This window comes from Pinus tabuliformis, chromosome 7 (genome assembly GCF_031772625.1).
Source record: "Pinus tabuliformis cultivar Carrire ecotype Pingquan chromosome 7, CPIR1, whole genome shotgun sequence".
In the NCBI taxonomy this organism is placed as follows: Eukaryota; Viridiplantae; Streptophyta; class Pinopsida; order Pinales; family Pinaceae; genus Pinus; species Pinus tabuliformis.
The window spans coordinates 117267721-117290246 of record NC_142293.1 but is presented as its reverse complement, the minus strand read 5'-3'; the positions used below and the strand labels follow the sequence as shown (position 1 = coordinate 117290246).

Below are 22526 nucleotides of genomic sequence, written 5' to 3'. Positions count from 1 at the left end.
CCAATTTGGTAAACAAAGGGACCTCATACACCAATTTGGTGTGTGGTTTCGCTGTGACCTTAAAATTGGATAATAATAATAATAATAATAATAATTAATTAATTAATTAATTAAAAATAATTATAATTATAATTATTAATAAAAAATTGACCCAATCCAATTATATAAAATTAAAATAATGAAACAAGAAATAGTAAAATAATAATTAATTATAAATAATAACCATCTTAGATCCATCCACTCTGGATCTACCAATTTGGTCCCTTGTCCCAAAAACAAGGTGTCTCAAACACCAATTTGGTAAACAAGGAGACTCATACACCAAATTGGTGTGACTGTGATATTAAAATAGGATAATGATTACAATTATAATTATTAATAAAACAATTGACCCAATCCAATTATATAAAATTAAAATAATGAAACAAGAAATAATAAAATTATAATTAATAACCATCTTAGATCCATCAATTCCCGATCTACCAATTTGGTAAACAAGGGGGTCTCATACACCAATTTAATTTGGTATCTGGCTTGGTTGTGACCTTAAAATTGGATAATAATAATAATAATAATAAATTAATTAATTAAAAATAATTATAATTATAATTATTAATAAAAAATTGACCCAATACAATTATATAAAATTAAAATAATGAAACAAGAAATAAAAAAATAATAATTAATAACCATCTTAAATCCATCAAGTCCCGATCTACCACGCATCAAAATTATCAGGTCAAAACCAATTTTAGAGTAAAAAGAGACTTCCCACAAACAAAAGGGTCTCATACACCAATTTGGTAAACAAAGGGGTCTCATACACCAATTTTGTGTCTTCCATGGTGGTGACCTTAAAATTATATAATAATTATAATAATAATAAATAAATTTAAAAAAATAATAATTATAGGATCAAATATCTTGGGGTGAAAACTTATATTAGAGTAAAAGATATTTGATCCCTTGAAACTTGGTAGATCTGGAGTTAAGATGGATCTATGCTAGTATATAAACACATTCATATCACTTTGAAATTTTTGAGTCAAATTTGGCTCTAATCCCATTGAAACTATGTTGAAGTGAATTTTATTTTTGTGTTTGGAAATTTTGACAATAATTTTGATTAACTTTAAAATAATTTATATAATTATATTTTTACAAAATTATAAAAAAATTAATATCCATTAAAATTTAAATTCAAAATTAAATGTTCTATTAAACATTTTTTATTTGATTAAATTACATAAAAATAAAATAAATTATAATTATAATTATAAACAAAGCATTTTGAATATGTTAAATTATATAAAAATGGAAATAAATATAAAATAAAATAAAAACATTAATAATTATAATTAATAATTAAAACACTCTATATTAATCTTAATTCTGGATCTCACAAGTTTCTAAAGGGATCAAATCTCTTGAAGTGTGAAAATGAATTAAACATTTCAATTATTACGGGGAGAATGGCTCTCCAATCCAATATGATAGAGATGTTGTAATATCTTGGTAAACATATTAACTAGGTTATAATTATCAATAAAACATTTTGGTTTAGTCAAATTGCATAAAAATAAAATTAAAAAAAAAACATAAAATTAATAATTAATAATTAAACTAATCTAAATTCACCTTAATTCCATATCTACCGATAAAAAAATCAAATTTATTAAGATACAATTTTTTTTAGAATGAAAAAAAAATTAATCTCTTCCTTTGGTGAATCCAAAGGGATAAATACACGCAACTTTATGTGTAGAGTTAAAAAAATACTAAACCTACCGTAATTTTAAAAATAAAAATAAAATCCTAATAGGATAATTTTATTTTTTCAACCAGAAGGCTAGAAATTTCGTATATAATTAGAGCACTCCTATATGAGCAGGGTAACGAAGCTGAGGGTGTCGGGTAAAGGATGATCTGTAACCCTAAACTCTGACCTCGATCCGAGGTTTTTCTTATCTCTCTGAAACTTTTGTTCCTTTTTTTCTCATTTGGCAGAAAGAATAGTGACACCGAGAGATCATGGCAGGGGACAGACTGAGTGCATTGCATGATTCTCTACTCTGCTCTCATATTCTCTCGAAACTTCCTTTAAGAGATGCAGTACGATGCTCAATTCTTTCACGCAGATGGCGATCAGTCTGGACTTTGTTACCCCATCTCAAGTTTTTGAATGCCGACGCCACTGAAAAAGTAACTGATAACATCATGCATTTTCATCGCGGAGATCTTGAAAGTTTGGAAATTTCAATAAGCCATTGGTATTGGAGATACGGAAACTGGTCACCGAATGACCATTTAATACGCAAATCGGTTTTGGCTGCATCTGTAAAGGGAGTGCAGCAAATTACTGAGTCTTCCAATTTCTTTGCACATTCCAACTTCTCTGTTTTCCTGCGACTGCCTCACTTTTTTGGACCTCACGCGTTTTGAATTTAAATTACCTTCATACTTTTCTGGTTTCAGATACCTTAGAACCTGTTTTCTAACTGATGTCCATATTATTGATGATATGCTTGAGCAGCTTGCAACAAAATGCCCTCTTCTTGAAAAATTGAGGGTTCTATCGTGTTCTATGACCCTGAATAATTTGAAAATTTCTGCTCCGTCTCTCAAGTATTTTAATTTTTCGGGAAATCGCCATGAAAAGTCATTGACACTGACAGTGAATTGTCCAAAGTTGCGGATTGTGACAATTGATAACTGTCCCTCAAGGTTGAAATTGGAGCTAAATTCTTGCCCAAAACTGCATTTTTCCACAACAGAGCTTCATGTACTTGAAGGTCTTTCTAACAAGAGCTCTGTGAAAAAAATTACCCACGAAAAATTACCCTTCGTGGGTTGAGTACTCACGTACCTTCTCTCGCAGTACTTAGCCGTTTTTCCAATCTTGAAGAACTCTCCTTAGAAAGCGATTCTTTTGAGGTTAGTAAATCCCTGGTTTTTTTCTTTTAAGTTAAACGTTTCGAACATCTTGGTTTTTATATGGATGAGATTTGTAGGCAATTTTTTCATGGAATACAGGGAGCAAATCCTGCAACACGAAGCTTGACCCTTCCGCTAATGACAAACCTCAAGAATGCGCGTATAAGGGTTTCAGGGTTGGACGAGGAAATGCTCCTTCTCTGCAGACAATGACGGTTACTCTACCAACATGCTCTGGATATGTCCATCAGCAGAGCTTTCTAGAGCAGATTTTCCGTTTGAACAGATCTTCTGGACAAGCTACTTTACATATAACAGCGAATGGATGGGATATGTGCAAGACATGCCTGGCTTCTTCACTTTATGAGGAGAGGAGTTCTTCAGATGAAGAAGCTACAACTTCTACTTCAGATGATGATGAATAAGATACAACTTATTCAGATGATGATGATGGTACAGCGTGCTGAAAACATCTTCCAAATAGAATGAATTAGCATCTCTGATACTTTTGAAATCTTTCTTATGATCATTAAGCTGTTATTTTGATCCTTTACAGTGACCGTAAAAACCAGGTGCAACATTAAGTTAATTTTTTATCATGTTCAATACGATTACAAATTTAACAGTATGGATACGTGCCCTTCAGCTAGTTTCTTCCGTTTATATCATTTATCTAATTTTTCCATATATCATTTATATGGAAGAGGTTGGTGTCACATACCCAGGTAACCTCACATGTAAAAGTAGGGAGTTAGAATTTTTTTTACAAATTACCACAAGTAAATAACCAATTCACAACTCCACAAATCATCATTACCATTAGATATAATATTCATTAGTACATCAAGTAAATTTCCATCAAGACAGTAAGTTGCATAACCATCGCATAACCTTTAACCCCACTGTGGTAGTGTAATGACATAAACTATCTCATGAATCACTGCATCCATTTCTTGATATCCTTAACCATATTAAATAATCATGTAATAGGACATTATGGTTGTCACATCAAATAAAGAACCATCAACATCAAGGACTCATCATTATCAAATGGACACAAAAGGCAATCACACCATTTGAACATCAATTTACCCTGGAAACCCCGTAAGGTGAAAACCAGCAAACGTTTAATCTTATTATTAAACGCTCGTGAGGGATTTCACCCCTCACTCAATGGCTTATAAGGGATTCCATCCCTTAACCATTGTTATAAAATCATTACAATAAGTTATAATTATGTTATCACATAACTAGCTAAAAGCTAATACATTTTCCATGTAATCTTTCACTTACATACCGCCATATGCAACATTCCTTGTGGCATGATTGTTCTAGTAATGAACAATCCTGGAACTCATCTACATGGACCAATAATCCTTTTCCTGCCATAATGTTAAACATCACTCCCCCTTTGGCACCAACCGCCATCGTTTCCTGTCAATGTAGTTGTCAACAAGCTTTGGCAACAATATTAGATACATTATTAATAATTCATTAAACAATCTCTAAAAGTGATCTTTTAACATCTACTCATCTGCATGAGCAAGCATAACATACTAGCTAACTAGTACATCTATTCAAGTAAATTCTTGTTCTACTTTTCACAATGCTTATTCACACTGGTACATATCTTTCTCTAAGAGATCTAACCATTAGTTTTACAAGTCCATATTTCCTTTTTAAAACATATAACACATTGCTTATGTTTACATACCAGGTAATAACTATTGTTCTGCGCCCTTGCACATGCGTTCCTTTCACATAGTTATTTCAAGAAATTAACATAGTTTTGCTAACATACAAAGAACACATCTCCATAACACGATGACTGTTCTTTGAGCCATTAGCTTATCCTAATATCCCTTCTTTAGTATATGTAGTGCACATAATCTTTTAATGATACAAGTATGGGTTTTCAATATTTTAGGAAACACTATTCATATATTTTTTTTAAAAAGAAAGAACCTCTATTTTGTTTCCAAGAAAACTCTCCTGGAATCCTTCATCTTCACACTTGAAGTATGCACTCTTTTACCAAATAGAGACTACAGAAATGAATAACTATGTGCTCAAAATCATGTCATTAGCTAACTCCCTCATGCATGTAATGCATTTTCAAAAACACCAAAAGTTAGCTAGAACCATAAAGCATTTAACACAAAGATTCAAATGTAATTTTATAGAAGGAAAACTACATATACTTAACTTTTATGTTCACACGTTTATTTCACGTTATCCCAGATGTGATTGGGAAAAAACTCGGTCCATGTCCAGGTTCATCTACTTCTGCGAAGAAGTGCCGTAGCCAAATCTTGAAGACCTTCATGGTCGCTATTGGGGTGTTTCTGTCCAGCTAAACTCTCACAGACCTTGCCATGGTAATTATCAACTGCAACATTTCCCAATGGGTTTGGTTGCAAGTCTCCCCAAGGAAAAGAACGCCATTCGTAAGGAACATCTCTATTAAATATCGAAGCTGAGATGTCGGATCTATTGCCCTTTATATGCTCAGAATATCAACGTCGAGTAGAGTTCCGGTTACGCTATGATAACCGTCAAGCTGAGCATAGAGAATGGCTGGTTTCCCATTCAAACAGTTGCACATTCCTCCGGTGACAAGAAAATAAAACTATTCTGCGTTTATCACCAGCGTGCTGGGGCATTACTCCCTACATGGGACGAGACAGGTACATTGGTGAACATGCCATAAATCAAGAAGTGATTCGCTGGCAGAGTCTTATCCATCTCTGCTCGATGAATTCTTTCTGCAACTTCTCTGGAGTCTGAAGCGCTACCAACGACCTATTGGTCTTGAAACAATCCAACCCTTCTACGCTTACTAAACCATGGAAGTCCCCACAGCTTCCATCATCTTGAAAATCTGGGTCGTATAACAGAGAGCTAACTATTGAAAGCCTCTGCTCTCTTTATTGTCTTCAAAATTTAGGGAACCTCCCTCTGTCGCAGGCTCTCTCTGTTTTTTTTTTTTTTATCTCATTCTAAGGAAAATGATAATCCCCAACCAATTAATGAATTTCGATTAATATACATGAACCTTCACGGAACTTAAATTCACTGTTGCTGTAAAAATTGGGTGTCTACACTTTTACGCTACTAGCAATTACATCTCCCTACAGGTCAGCAACCAATTCCCCATATCACACGTTAAGGATTCCTTTCATGCACTCCCCTCATTCAGTTTCCCGTAGAATTCGGATGATGGCACTAACCGGTAGCACAAGAAAAGCGAAGAGGAGATCCATGAAATCCTTACCTGCCTCCGCTTAGACTACCTGTCTAGTTTTTTGGTTTACAAGAAGCTTCCAAATCCAAGCCGCCATTAGCGCCATCTTCTGCCATTCTTTAATTGACAGTTTTATGGATAACAAGAATTAGTTTTTGAAACTAATTCGTAATCTTTTTAAAAAGAATTACTATTTCATAATTGAATAATTTACGCTAAGTTATTACGATAGGGATGTTACATACTCCCCCCTTAACAGGAACACCGTCCTCGGTGTTCATCTTTCATTGGAACTTTAGATTTTACTCATGGTATTACCATCTAAACCACACAAAATGTGATCCTTCCTCTTAAAAATCAACGATTTCATTCCAAGAAAAGACGACAAACAAAATAGTATTGATATAATCATAAAATAGATCATTAGTTATAAGCGTCAACAGTCATAAGTATTCATAATTGCAAAAATATGCGAGGTCTAATTTCCATTACTTGACCCATATTCAAATTTATAATAAACAATTCTCTGTGTCAACTTACCATTACTTACCATCTATTCTTGAAAATCATGAATACTTTCATGTAAGCCTTTTAATAGTGGTTGGACAATTCTTCAACCCTCCATGGTAAGTAATTCCTGTAATATATGACTAACAAATTCAATTGCATTAGTCACTATATTTTGAGTCAAATGAAATACTTTTGACTATCAATTCAATTGTGCAATGCTAGATGATTTCTAAATCACAGTACTTTTACAAGTACTTAAAGAGCACTAACACTAATCATCAAATGATAAATCACTGCTCACGTGCACACTGAACGAATTCTCACTAAAGACATCCGCAAAGTGCTTCTAGATGTACCAAAAGAGCACCTAGCTCTCTAATCATCAAAACAGTCAATCACTGCATCATTTGAAAATGGTCTTAGCCCCTACTAAGACTTTCACAAGATTAGTAATACACAAAGGAATTAAAATTTCCAATAACTCCTTATTGAGTACTAAATTCATTTTCTGTTAAACGTGCATAACATATTTTACACAACTATATATAGAATTCATCTTCAACATATCATATAGCTGATTCGCTCATTTCTTTAGCTATGAGCACCATAATAGGCTAAAGAATTCCCAACCCATGGGAACTGGTTTCCACAACCAAATTGAGTCATTTTTACATCCAGACAGTTTCTTTGATAGGGACCTTACCTGGTCTAACATGGAATTCCACTGGCCAACCAGCTCAAGAATTTCAGGGAGAGGAAATCTGGGCAGACAAGTACCATCAACCCCTCCGGGCAGGTAGCTGCCATCAACCCAACTTCGGGCAGACAAGTACCATCAACACCTCCGGGCAGGTAATTTCCATCAACCCAAGGCATTCTAGCCTTTCACAATCCGAGCAGACAAGTACCATCAGCCCCTCCGGGCAGGTAACTGCCATCAACCCAAGGCATTCTAGCCTTTCACATCTATCTGCAACTGTCTGGCATGTTAAATTTCTTTGTTATCAATCTTTCCCAAAGTAATTTACATAATGAACCATATAATCATTATCATTAACAAAATAAACATGCATGTACACCATGCATTTACGCTTATCCCTCATCATGGGTCCACAACATCTAGATTGATGGGAAACATATCTATCATACACATTGTATGCATGCAAATTTCCCAAATAACATAATTCATGCATATCATATAACATCATTCTTTCTCATTTATGATTGCAATTCACATTGCAGCAATTTACGTGATGAGTTTTCTTGTTGCCATTAAGCTACCACTACTTAATCCCATCAGCAATGTTAGTTATAAATATGCATCAGTTAACACGTATTCAATTTCCAAGCATTTTCATGCATACAATATTGTCATGTATAAAAGCATATGCAAATATTCATTAATGTAAAAATGTCAACAACAGTTGAGTTAATAATCTAAACATTTCCAATTTTGCCATAGTCTGTTGTCTTAATTCGAATCGTCATTAATGGAGTATTATCTTACGTTTACTATGGCTAGCTTTGGTCATGCATCGTTAATATAATTAAACATAATCTCTATAACATACAAAGAACATAACTCTATAGCACAATGACTAATCTTTGTGCATACCATTGCTTATCATATAAGCCCTTCACTAGAATACTACCATCATTTCATACAACAAAATACATACCTCTTTCTTAAAGGAAGTCATTTTAACCTCATTCTTCTATCTTCCCTTTCAGGGAATTATTAAAGATATCCATCTTTATGCATAAAAATCAAGATACAGAACAAGATTTACTTATCCATCCAAAATCAAGAAATCAACACAACTTATCTAGCAAGACAATCTCTTCAGAGGATTATTGTCTTCAAGAAAGTTAACATGATCACTTTCTCTATGTACACACAGAGTCATAATTCCAAAGTCACAATAGCTACCATTATGAAACATGTCTTTTCCGAACACAATTACTTTACTTCAATGCACATAGTTCTTTCCATGAAACAAGTAAGGATTTTGTTCCAAGAAAAATGAAAAGAGACAAACATTTCTCACACAAGACTCACATGTAGTCTTTCTAGGAGGAACTACCTATTTTCTTTACTAAGAAAACATATAAAATAACCTATCTTTTACTACAAACATTATCATATTTTCTCTACCAAGAAAACATATAAACAATCAATCTTTACTGTAGAAATCATCACCATGATATTTCCAACTGTTTAGTAAAACACAACTGATTATTCTCTATAAAGAATAGAGTTACTTATCTTTTCCTTGGTTCAACATGCATAACTAACAAATTAAACCACCCTTACCGGAAGCAATTTCTCTACTTATGCAATTAGAAGCATGATCTCCTAAGTGTCACACATGCACCAGAGTTACCACTTGATGCTAGATGCAACGACTATCATAACACTACTATGTGACCATTTTAGAATAATGAGTTCAAGGAGACATTACGAAAATCATTAACATCAACACACTATAGTTATCATTTTCCAACTCCTTAAGCATGGTCAAGGGAATACTCACATGCACATCGAGCGCTATCTAGTCATCCCCAGACTTAGCGTCTTCTGCAAGATTCTGACACTCAAAGCTTGCGCTATCTGGTCATCACCAGACTTAGCGATTTCTTTTCCCATCTCCGTCTGTCCCTACAACACGGTCTTCTTCCTTCTCCTTGCTTCCTTTTCCTTTGGAAGCATCTATAGTTGGGGAAGGTAGTTAGAGTTTACTGACAACTGTATTAACACAGGTAGTCTATTTATGAATAATTATCACATATAATTATACCATGAATGGGTCCTAGAAATGTTACCCACTGAGCATGCCTCTACAATTAACTTCACACTCGAATGCAACATGCACAAGAAATCCATCATTCCCATAGTAGAGATAAATTCAACCATCAATAAATCGAGGCTCCAATGGTTTTTATCTCCCAACAAGTAATGATTAACATAAACACATACCATGCTAATGGATTTCAATTAATTAGAGGGTAACATCATTAAATCTATTAAGACATAAGAATATACTATTCATCATGCATTCTCATGGTGAATAAAATTAAGAACTCTTCTCATAAACAACCGGAACTATAGCACAGAGAGAGTAAGAATATTTATACCCACATTCCATGCATGTGACATCAGTCAACCTTCACTTGTTTAAAAATTGTAATAATATTAAATCCAATTCAATTAATGCATATGAGTTCTATGGGTTAGTCATACAACACTAACCAAATCTCAACTACCAATCGTCTTCATGCATCCATGACAAGACTGAATCAAAAGTTAGTTAATCAAGTCTCACTACTTGACTCATTGTTTATTTTCAAGTCTAAAGGGGTTCTTACAATGTCTTTTTAAAACACTATACCATCAAACCAAGGACACCCCCATATTTATATTCATGCATGGACTCATTAAAATTATTTCATTGTAACTTCAATCATGTTCATTAAATGCATCATTGTTATTGCCATATTTGCAAATCAAACTTGGTAGTTGATTGTCACTTCCCTCAATGAGTGTTCAATATTGTTCATGAGTGTAATGAGTACTCAATATTGTTCCTAGGTGTGACAAAAGTTTTCATTGTCTTTTATCCTCATCAGGAATCCAATGTTATGAACGTAGTTATGCAACAACTTTATTACTTACTACTCAAAGCAGTTATAAACATAAATCACACATATCATGCCAAAAGTAGTGTACTACATAAATGAATATGTGAATGGTGAAACACATACCCAAGTTAATGCCACTGGTGGCGTACCTCACTTTCTTTTCCGCTTACCAATTCCCAAAGGCGCCAGTACTGCAACCTTTAGCTCTGATACCACTTGTCACATACCCCGGTAACCTCGCATGTAAAAGTAGGGAGTTAGAATTTTTTTTTACAAATTACCACAAGTAAATAACCAATTCACAACTCCACAAATCATCATTACCATTAGATATAATATTCATTCGTACATCAAGTAAATTTCCATCAAGACAGTAAGTTGCATAACCATCGCATAACCTTTAACCCCACTGTGGTAGTGTAATGACATAAACTGTCTCATGAATCCCTGCATCCATTTCTTGATATCCTTAACCATATTAAATAATCATGTAATAGGACATTATGGTTGTCACATCAAATAAAGAACCATCAACATCAAGGACTCATCATTATCAAATGGACACAAAAGGCAATCACACCATTTGAACACCAATTTACCCTGGAAACCCCGTAGGGTGAAAGCCAACAAACGTTTAATCTTATTATTAAACGCTCATGAGGGAATTCACCCCTCACTCAATGGCTTATAAGGGATTCCATCCCTTAACCATTGTTATAAAATCATTACAATAAGTTATCATTATGTTATCACATAACTAGCTAAAAGCTAATACAATTTCCATGTAATCTTTCACTTACATACCGCCACATGCAACATTCCTTGTGGCATGATTGTTCTAGTAATGGACAATCCTGCAACTTGAACTCATCTGCATGGACCAATAATCCTTTTCCTGCCATAATGTTAAACATCACTCCCCCTTTGGCACCAACCGCCATCGTTTCCTGTCAATGTAGTTGTCAACAAGCTTTGGCAACAATATTAGATACATTATTAATAATTCATTAAACAATCTCTAAAAGTGATCTTTTAACATCTACTCATCTGCATGAGCAAGCATAACATACTAGCTAACTAGTACATCTATTCAAGTAAATTCTTGTTCTACTTTTCACAATGCTTATTCACACTGGTACATATCTTTCTCTAAGAGATCTAACCATTAGTTTTACAAGTCCATATTTCCTGTTTAAAACATATAACACATTGCTTATGTTTACATACCAGGTAATAAATATTGTTCTGCGCCCTTGCACATGCGTTCCTTTCACATAGTTATTTCAAGAAATTAACATAGTTTTGCTAACATACAAAGAACACATCACATAGTTTTGGTAACATACAAAGAACACATCTCCATAACACGATGACTGTTCTTTGAGCATCCATTAGCTTATCCTAATATCCCTTCTTTAGTATATGCAATGCACATAATCTTTTAATGATACAAGTATGGGTTTTCAATATTTTAGGAAACACTATTCATATATTTTTTTTAAAAAGAAAGAACCTCTATTTTGTTTCCAAGAAAACTCTCCTGGAATCCTTCATCTTCACACTTGAAGTATGCACTCTTTTACCAAATAGAGACTACAGAAATGAATAACTATGTGCTCAACAACACGTCATTAGCTAACTCCCTCATGCATGTAATGCATTTTCAAAAACATCAAAAGTTAGCTAGAACCATAAAGTATTTAACACAAAGATTCACATGTAATTTTATAGAAGGAAAACTACATATACTTAGCTTTTATGTTCACACGTTTATTTCACGTTCTCCCAGATGTCATTGGGAAAAAACTCGGTCCATGTCCAGGTTCATCTACTTCTGCGAAGAAGTGCCGTAGCCAAATCTTGTAGACCTTCATGGTCGCTATTGGGGTGTTTCTGTCCAGCTAAACTCTCACAGACCTTGCCATGGTGATTATCAACTGCAACATTTCCCAAGGGGTTTGGTTGCATGTCTCCCCAAGGAAAAGAACGCCATTCGTAAGGAACATCTCTATTAAATATCGAAGCTGAGATGTTGGATCTCTTGCCCTTTATATGCTCAGAATATCAACGTCAAGTAGAGTTCCGGTTACGCTATGATAATCGTCAAGTTGAGCATAGAGAGCGGCTGGTTTCCCGTTGAAACAATTGCACATTCCTCCGGTGACAAGAAAATAAAACTATTCTGCGTTTATCACCAGCGTGCTGGGGCATTACTCCCTACATGGGATGAGACAGGTACATTGGTGAACATGCCATAAACCAAGAAGTGATTCGCTGGCAGAGTCTTATCCATCTCTTCTCGATGAATTCTTTCTGCAACTTCTCTGGAGTCTGAAGCGCTACCAACGACCTATTGGTCTTGAAAAAATCTAACCCTTCTACGCTTACTAAACCATGGAAGTCCCCACAGCTTCCGTCATCTTGAAAATTTGGGTCGTATAATAGAGAGCTAACTATTGAAAGCCTCTACTCTCTTTATTTTCTTCAGAATTTAGAAACCTCCCTCTGTCACAGGCTCTCTCGGTTTTTTTTTTATCTTGTTCTAAGGCAAATGATAATCCCCAACCAATTAATGAATTTCGATTAATATACATGAACCTTCACGGAACTTGAATTCACTGTTGCTGTAAAAATTGGGTGTCTACACTTTTACGCTACTAGCAATTACATCTCCCTACAGGTCAGCAACCAATTCCCCATATCACACGTTAAGGATTCCTTTCATGCACTCCCCTCATTCAGTTTCCCGTAGAATTCAGATGATGGCACTAACCGGTAGCACAAGAAAAGCGATGAGGAGATCCACGAAATCCTTACCTGCCTCCGCTTAAACCACCTGTCCAGTTTTTTGGTTTACAAGAAGCTTCCAAATCCAAGCCGTCCTTAGCGCCATCTTCTGCCATTCTTTAATTGACAGCTTTATGGATAACAAGAATTAGTTTTTGAAACTAATTCGTAATCTTTTTAAAAAGAATTATTTCATAATTGAATAATTTATGCTAAGTTATTACCATAGGGATGTTACAGTTGGTTTTTTTATGCCCTCTTCAGTTTATATAATTTATCTAATTTTTCCATATGTCATTTATATGGAAGAGGTTGGTTTATTTATGCCATTTTGTATTTGGAATCTTGAAATAAAGGTGTTTTACCCTCATTTTTATTTTCGATGTATAGATGGTCATTGTTCAGTACCTTAATATTGTTGACACTTTTTTAATGGCTTTGCATATTTGATTTATCATTATGACACATAATTTGAAAAGAAACTTGCGTAAGTAAAGAATATCATGATGAATGTACACAGAAACAAAAACAAAAAAAACAAAAAAGTTATCAAGAGTTAAGAACAATCTTTATTTCAATTACTTACTGTTTACACCATGAATTTTAGCTTAAATATTTTTTTAACTGTTGGAAATACTAAAAGGGGTGAATCAATATTACTCTTCAATGAATTAATTTGAACTTCACACAGTGTTAATTATTATTAGCATTAAATCAAAAACATAAATCAAAATTGTTCAACAATGCAAAACATGCAAGACAACACACAAGAGATTTTAGTTTGAAACCCTTATAGGAGAAAAACCACTGAACACTTCTTAATATAGGTTTTTAAAATTTACATCAATAGGAAGCTCCAAATTTTAAGACTTTCAACATCAACAGAAGGAGGTTCTAACCCCTTGGTTTACAGGCTCTAACTTGAAGGAGCCGCCAATCTGAAGGAACCTCCAACTTTTTGGTTTACCAAATCCAACTAGAAGGACACTCCAACGCCTTGTTTTACCAGCACCAACTAGAAGGACACTCCAACGCCTTGTTTTACCAACGCCAACTAGAAGGACGCTCCAACGCCTTGTCTTACTAGCTCCAACTAGAAGGACGCTCCAACGCCGTGGTTTACTAGCTCCAACTAGAAGGACGCTCCAACACCCTTGCTTTATCAACTTCGACTGAAAGGATGATCCAACACCATGGAATGACTCCAATATTCCCTAGCATCACCCTCTAGCCCCAAAGTGTTCTCAAGCTCCAACCTAAAAGATGACTCCAATCTCTCTCCTTGCACCACCTTGCCACCTTGCTCGACAAGTTGCCACTTTCCTTGAAGGCTCCAACTTTCAGTTCACAATTTTCAAACTCGATCCACATGTGCTCAACAAAACAAATAATATCAAAATAATTTGTTGGATTGGTCTATTTGCAATACTGGCACATGGTTGTTAGCAACAATAACAACTTCCTCTAGTCAAAGTATCAAACCCTAGTAACATATATAATATTTGTCAAGTCCATTGTCACAATCAAATATACTTTTGCTCATCATCATAACCAAAACCTAACTAGACAATGTAGCAATACCCAAAGCTATATTCTTGGAAGACCTCAACAATTCTTCAATGACATTGAGCTATCAACAATATGAACTACTCATCAAGCTGTCAAATCCTAATAGTAACATAAACTTTGTCTGGAGATAGTGACACTTCCAGTAGGATCAATAACAATAACTTTGCTTGCTTAACACATCTCAACAAATTCTGTCAAACCCTAACTCAACAAAAGCATGTCAAACATGCATCAATGCCAAACTTCTCTTACACATATTCAACTACAATTATTCTCAAATAGTACCAAAACCTAGGGAACAATAATGAGCAACATCATATCAAAACCCTAGTTTCTTCTAGACAGTCATATGACCAACAATGATACAAAAATTCATCAATTTCTCAATACTTAATCAAATATAAACAATGGCATATGATGATGGCAATAGTCAACAAGACAACTTCACTACCCCTGTGTTCAATCAATACAAAGTAAACCCTTTGGAACACTGATGCAGGCTTCAGTTATGCAATAGTAAGTCAACCTTCCTTGACCCTCGAGTATGATGATGTGCCACTATAGTCCCTAAAGATGCCCTTGAGGGATTTCAAAACATTTGATGTAATGTCTAAAGATGCCCTAAATATTGTACAACCCTTACAACTGTTGAACATGCATCATAAAGAGAGGTTAGACGCAGTGCCAAAATATTTCCATACTTCAGTAATGTTATAAAAAAAGGACCCATAAGCTTCACAAATATGTGCCTATCAAAATGCTTCAGATATTGAACTAGTATATTTGTCCATGAATATAATAGGGCTCAGAAAAGCCAATGGATATTGTCTTTGAATAGATTCGGATTGGGTCTACTAGACATATCATAATATACTTTAGGATAATTTCATATAGATCTATTACAACTAGCTCACATGGAGGGAAAAACTTTGAATCGAGCCTTACCTCTATCTACAAAACTGCTACAAAATGGGTCAGATAAGCTTGAGTTACCTTAATAATTGGGTTGAAACACCACCTCATATTTTCCCAAGAAAATGATGAGAATACTCTAGTTAAAATTTCTCTCGAATTAGCCTAGGATTGACTGGAAGTTTTGTGCCTCAGGAATACAATTTTGATATCGACATTTGACAAGCCCTAGCCAAAACATACCTCAAAGAATAGTTCGCATTGAGTAATAGAGGTGCTTCAAAAAATTTCAAACAAGAACGATCGAGACTGCCTAGATTTTGTTTCAATTTAATCACTGGAGTTAATGATTAACCCTTAATCACAACCTCAAATGGGCTTACAAGGTTTGTGCTCTTGATTTGTTATAAGAGGTGAGTAGGTATCAATCTTATGCAAAAAATGCCACTGATTTGTGCTTCAAAAGGGATGAAACAAATTAGAAGGACTTGCCTGAAACTCACTCTATTTTTGTCCATAGAAGGCCAAGATCCCAAAGAAAATGTTCAACCAATAATCCTCACAAACTTGTTTGGAACCCCCCCTTAAAATAACACATTTATTTCTACGTTGAGGTAGGTCAAGAATGGCCTCAAGAGCCACATATTTTTCTCAACTAGTTCAATGAAAAGAGGGCCAAAATAGATGCATGGAACAAACCTTAATGCCCTTGAGTTGATCCAAAAACCTTCAATGAAATATCTCCAAGATTATCCCACGAAAGTATCTCAAATTTGTCTAAAACGAGGAGGTCAAATAGCCTCAGATAGACCCGAGTGTCCTAGCAATAACTATGACCCAAGCAAAAAGAAATAAATCAAACCAAACTTCAAATTTTGACCACTTTTAGGATTTGGTGTTTCTCCAAAAGGTCGCAAATAGTCACTGAAGTAGCTCGCTTTAGATCAATGTGAATTCATACCTTTAGGGAGGAAACGTGCCTCTATTTATAGGTGGGAATCAATGGATTCTAAATGGAGCCGACATGCACATTTGGAGGGATCCTACCTATGGAAATAATTTCAAATTTTAGTTTTGGAGGTTAAAAAAATATATTATGGAAGGTTGACATGATATTTTTAGGAGGTCGACTTAAAAAATTCTTACGACCGACTTGAACTTTATCATTTTTAATTAATCTGGTTTTTAGGGCCTGTCATTACTCAAACTTTGGAACTAATTTTCAAAGAAAAATTCCTCCTTTCTTGCAACCAAATTTCACCTCAAAAATATATAATTAAATTCTTCAATAAAAGTGTAACAACCATGGTGAAAATTCCATGTAAAAATATATAAGGCCACGGCAATTGGACACATATTCCAAGATGAATTGTGGGGGAAACATCTTGGTGGGTGTTGATGTTCATTATGGCTAAGGAAATTGGCAAAGGCAATGGCTAAGGCTTTGGAAAGGAAAAGAGACATTAATTGGCATTTTATTTATGAAAATAATGGAAATTAGGAGAAAAGGAAGGTCAAAGGTCAAAGGTTACATGTGAGGATGAAAATGAAGGAAAATAATGGAAAATGAAGAAAATAGAGGCCTCATTACTAAAAAGGCTTATGAGGATCAATGGGTAGGACTTGGTCAGTTCAGCATTGAAGCTCTCTCATTATTCTCTCTCTCTCTCATACTCTTGGAGGCTTAGAGTTTTCTTGGAGCACTCTTGGAGGGTGTGGCATATTTGGATTCTTGGAGGAAGAAGGCAAAGGAAGAGCAGGATTGCGCAAGAGGGCATTGGGATAAAAAACGACATCAAATTTGCTTGTAGGTAACGAGTTGCATGTATGTTTTCCTCACTAGTTTTGGCATGCATAGCACATTCATGTGGTTTCTTGGTTATGATTTTTCATTGGCATGGAGGATGGTCAGGATTGACAATGGATTTCCTAGCCTTTCCATTTCTTGGAAATCCATGGAGTTTGTCAGTTTATTTCCTTATGTTGTTTCGGTTGGTTCTCGTGTTTCCTTAGCTTGGGTTGAGTTATTAGTCCTAGAAGCCCTGGTTGGACAAACGCTATGGAAGCCCTATAATAGCTTGGGTTGAGTTACTAGTCCTGGAAACCTTGGTTGGACAAATGCTCTAGAATCCCTCGGTGAGTTGAGTTACTAGTTCTGGAAGCCCTGGTTGGAAAAACACTCTAGAAGACCTATATAAGATGCGGGTTGAGTTACTAGTCCTAGAAGCCTTGGTTCGAAAAATGCTCTAGAAGCTCTGGAAGGCTTGGATGGAGAGAAATCTAATGATGGTTTTGTGATGTTTGACTGTGAGGTGGAATAACTATTTGGTGGATTGGGGTGGATGGCCTCTAGAAGCCCTGGATGAGTTTGAATGATGTGTTCTATGAGATCCCACATTCATGTTTGGAATATGGCATGAGGGTGAATGGTTGAAGAGAGATTTGGCTCAACCATTCTACGGTCGGGTGGAATGTGGAAGTCCCATCTCGGGTTTGGATTTTGCATCATTAATGGAATTTTATTTCTTCTTTTAGTTATGTGAGCATTTTTATGGATTATATTTGGTTTATATGGTTGTGATTTCATGGATAATTCTATCCCTATTATGTTGGTTATTTATATGTTTTATGGCAGCAGCTATGTATGGCTTTGATCATGTTTCTACTTGTATATGAAGGGATAATGTATCTGTGACCTAATAAATGATAACGCAACAAATGATATAAGGGAAAAATCATTCATAATGATTATGTGTTAATTATGATATCCCTACACTTAATTATGTTGTTTACACGTATAGGTTACATGTTGATGACATGTTTGACGAAATGCCTGACATGACTACTAGGGGTTTGATTAAGGTCTTGTTTAACTTATTGGTTTGCACCATTTGTTGCCTTGTTCCTTGAATGATCTTAAGTTATCATTCCATTCTGGGCAGTGAACTGGGCTTTGGGCCTGAAAAAGTGGCTCACATCCCGGGGACGCTGCCATAGAACTCGAAATTTGGTCTTTGGATGTTGGTAAGCAATCCTATGAGAGTGACTCTGGGTTTCTAGATGTTGTCATGCCTATAGAATGAGAACGATTAAGGCTTAAGTTTTCCAAAAGTTTAGTGGGACCCAAGGGAAAGTTGTCTAAAGTGTTGGATTCGTTCCTAAGGGTCATGAAGCTAATGTTGAATGTCTGTATGGTGTGTTTCCATCGGTTCCACTTCCTTAATGTGACTTAGGACGTCAAATCATATCATAGTGGCCTCTCGTCGCATGTTTACCCTGGTTGGTTAGTTGCTTGGGTAGATGTGGGAGGAGGGTGTTACAAAGTGGTATCGAAGCATGATTGTGCTCTCTTGGGGCTGTGTGTTGGTCATGCATTCGTGTCAATTTTATATGTGTTCCTTATTCATGTAGTCCATGTTCTTACTAGATTGCATGTTGTTGATCATGGTTTTAATGATGTCGCCATGTGAAGGTTGAAGGTGTTGTCGTGGAGTATTTCTTCATGTGTGTATGGTTGATTATGCATTGTTATGTACATCAGTGTTCACATGTTATAAAGTGCACTTGATGTGATTGTTGTTGTCATGCATGAGGTCATGGTTTGTGTAGTTTGATATGGTCATGCATTGCTGACTGGAATCTAGCTAGCACGATGTGTATATGGTTTCGTACTCATGTGTTATATGTTTATATTTAGTTGTTATGCATGTATGATATTGGTTATAGTTATTCATGAATAGTATGTCAAACATGCCTTATGCAGTGATGGTATGAAATTTAGGTCATCATGGTGCCATTGGTATGTTATGATGGTAATGTGTTGGTTGACATAGGGTAGGAGATGTAGATCATCATAATGAGGTTTCTGTTGAAATTTGGTACCGGAGGACAGGTAGTTCCCTTAGGCTTTGATCTTTGGCCTAGGGAAAAGTGTCCAAAAGAATTTAATTTTTCTCCTAAAGTGACTTTATAATTTTATAAAGTTAAATCTAATTTAAAAGTGACTTTAAGTGATAAAGTTACTAAGTCTAATTTTAAAGTAACTTTTATAAAGTCAATGAAAAATTAGAAAGGAAAAGTGACTTTGGAAATAAATGACTAAGTGGGTCTTTATTAAAGTGGGGTGAATTAAAAAATAGAAAGTGAGATTTAAATGAGCATTTAATCTCAACCATTGATCTAAATCTATTTCAGCCATTGGATTTAGAGATCACCCAAAAGTCACTTGGATCACCCAAAAGTCACTTGGAGTTATATTAAAGGAGGAAAATGAGGAAAATGTCATTCATTCTTTCATGAGCAGATTGGGAGAAGGAGAGCAAGAGAGCAAGAGAGATTTCTGAGCAGGGAGGAGAAGGAGACAGCAGCTTGGCACACATTCCAAGGCAACAGTTGAGCAGATTTTTATAGCTGATTCAGCACATAGTGAAAGAAGGATTTTTGCACAAAAATCGAGGAGTAGTTTGCTGATTTTTCTGCACACAAAACGGAGGCCGTATAGCATTTATTGCTGTCCTGTTTGTTGTAATTTCCAGATTGCTGTGAGGCACGGGAAAGGAGATAAGTTGTAAATTTGCTTGCTGATTTTTGCTGAATAATTCTCACTGTAAAAAGGCAATTTTCAGAAATAAAGAAGAGCTCTCAAACTGGTTTTCCCCAAGAGTTGTAGGAGGTTTTTCCAGGGTCACATTGACCAAAAATCTCAGTGTTAAAATGTGTTTTAATGGCTGTTTATTACTGTTGATTTTTATTTCTGCAATTTCCAGCATTCTGTAAAATTTCCAGAATTTGTGTTTTCAGCAAATTTATTTTTTTCAGCTTGTTAAATGTATGGTTATGGGAAAGGGCATTTAACTACATGGGAAAAATAAGGAGAAACTGAAAACCGGAGTGGGAAAACAGAAATTTCTAAATGGTATCAGAGCTTGAGTGCTGAAGGGCAGTTTGGGACAACAAAAGGAAAAATTACAGTTGTTGATTTTTCACTCAGAAGATTCCAGCAAGCTGATTTTTTCATAAACAACAGTTTTATCTTTACTACAGCAGTGCTATTTTTTAGTTTTAGGACAGCATGATGTCATTGGGATTGAGGGTGGAGGATAGGCTGGATGGGCATATAAATTATAACGTTTGGAAGGAGAGAATGTAGAGTATCTTTGAGGAGGCAGAAGTCTGGGATATCATGGTGCATATCGCACAGAAACCTGTTGTTGTGCCCACTGATGTTACTCAGTTGGCTGAGTATAAAAAGAAGAACAATAAGGGTAAGAGGTTGATTCTAGACGGAATCAAAGACCATTTTATTCCTCATGTGAGAGGAAAGAGAAATGTCCATGAGATGTGGACAACATTGTCCAATCTCTACCAGAGTACCAATGAGAACCGGAAGATGGTCCTGAAGGAGAAGCTGAAGAACATTAAGATGGGTAATGATAGTGCAGCTGGATATCTCACAAAGATTACTAATGCGAGAGATGAGTTGGCAGCGATTGGAGAGGCCATTCCACCCACTGAGTTGGTGCAGATTGCAGTGAATGGCCTCCCCTATTCATGGTTGAACTTTGCTGATGGGGCTTGTGCATGTGAGACCCTTCCCACATGGGAGAGGTTTTGGGATGATTGCATTCAGATAGAGATCAGGAAAGGTCAGCCTGGGGCAGCCAAGCCAGTTGAGCAGGATGAGGATGTAGCACTGGTGGCAGGAGGCAAGAAAGGCAAAGGGAAGAAGCAGGCTTCCACAAGCAGTGGTGGGGGCAAAGGCAAAGGCAAAGGTAAACAGGGGAACACACAGAAGGACTATTCCAAGGTGAAGTGTTGGAATTGTCAAAAGATGGGACACTATGCAGTTTTGTGTCCGGAGAAGAAGAAGAAGAAGGGGAAGAACCAGGACGTGGAAGCTTCAGTAGAGATTGAGGACTTTGCTGGTCGTTTTGACCGAGAGTTTGCGTTCACTACGTGTGAGTCCTCTAGTGCAGGATCACCTGCCACACAGGTTCAAAGGGAGCATGCTTTTCCCTCGATTAGCGGAGCATCTTTAGGTATCTGGTATGTGGACAGTGGGGCTTCACGTCACATGACAGGAGTCCGTGAGTACTTCTCAGAGCTTTCAGAGAGTGGCACTGATATTGAGGTAGTACTCGATGATGACAGAGTTGTTAGAGCAGTCGGGGTGGGGACAATGACATTTCAGAGGGAGTCCAAGCCTCCCTTGAAGGTGTCAGAGGTTCTTTATGTGCCAGGGATGAGGAAGAACCTCATATCCGTTTGAGCTTTGGAGGACAGAGGATATGAGGTACTGTTCAGGGGAGGACAGGTGTTGATGTATCCCAGGGGCACTCCAGCTGATTCAGCGAGAGTGATAGGTGTACGCCATGCAAAGGTGTACAAGTTTGCATTCCAACCCCTTTTGGCATTGAGCAGTAGTACCGACAGCAGAGCTAGCAGTTCTGAGCTGTGTGAGATTTGGCACCGCAGGATGGGACATATGTATCGTGGAGCCTTGAGGACATTGTGGGAGATCACTACAGGTGTACCAGATTTCAGTACTGATCACTTTGATACTTGCAGAGGTTGTGCAATGGGCAAGTTTGCCAAATCCCCTTTTCCCAGCAGTGACAGCAGAGCGACGGGGATACTTGATTTGATTCATTCCGATGTGAGCGATCGGATGTCTCATGTTTCCTTGAGTGGATATGAGTACTATGTGTTATTCATTGATGATCACTCCAGGAGGACCTGGATTTATTTTTTGAAGACCAAGAGTGAGGTCTTCAAGCGGTTTTAGGAGTTCAGAGCTCTTGTGGAGACTCAGACAGGTCGAAAGATCAAGTCCTTGAGGTCAGACAATGGAGGAGAGTACACCCTTGGAGAGTTTGTTGACTATTGTGCGGAGGCAGGCATTAGGAGGGAGTTCACTGTTCCTTACAACTCC

At 36.2% G+C, this 22526-nt stretch overlaps 1 protein-coding gene across 1 annotated transcript; it reads left to right on the top strand.

The window, feature by feature from the left end:
- The first annotated feature begins 2031 nt into the window (after positions 1 to 2031).
- Positions 2032 to 3359, top strand: LOC149245999 (F-box/LRR-repeat protein 25-like). Its single transcript, XM_089439452.1, has 3 exons — positions 2032 to 2363; positions 2476 to 2782; positions 3012 to 3359. The coding sequence occupies exons 1-3, from the start codon at positions 2032 to 2034 to the stop codon at positions 3357 to 3359; spliced, it is 987 nt and encodes a 328-aa protein (XP_089295578.1).
- The last annotated feature ends 19167 nt before the right edge of the window (positions 3360 to 22526 follow it).

Excerpts from the sequence above, each read along its gene's own strand:
- LOC149245999 (XM_089439452.1), top strand. The coding sequence starts at position 2,032 with ATGGCAGGGGACAGACTGAGTGCATTGCATGATTCTCTACTCTGCTCT. Across the intron at positions 2,364-2,475 it reads GGAGTGCAGCAAATTACTGA|ATACCTTAGAACCTGTTTTC; the intron begins GTCTTCCAATTT and ends TTCTGGTTTCAG. Across the intron at positions 2,783-3,011 it reads TTTCCACAACAGAGCTTCAT|GCAATTTTTTCATGGAATAC; the intron begins GTACTTGAAGGT and ends TGAGATTTGTAG.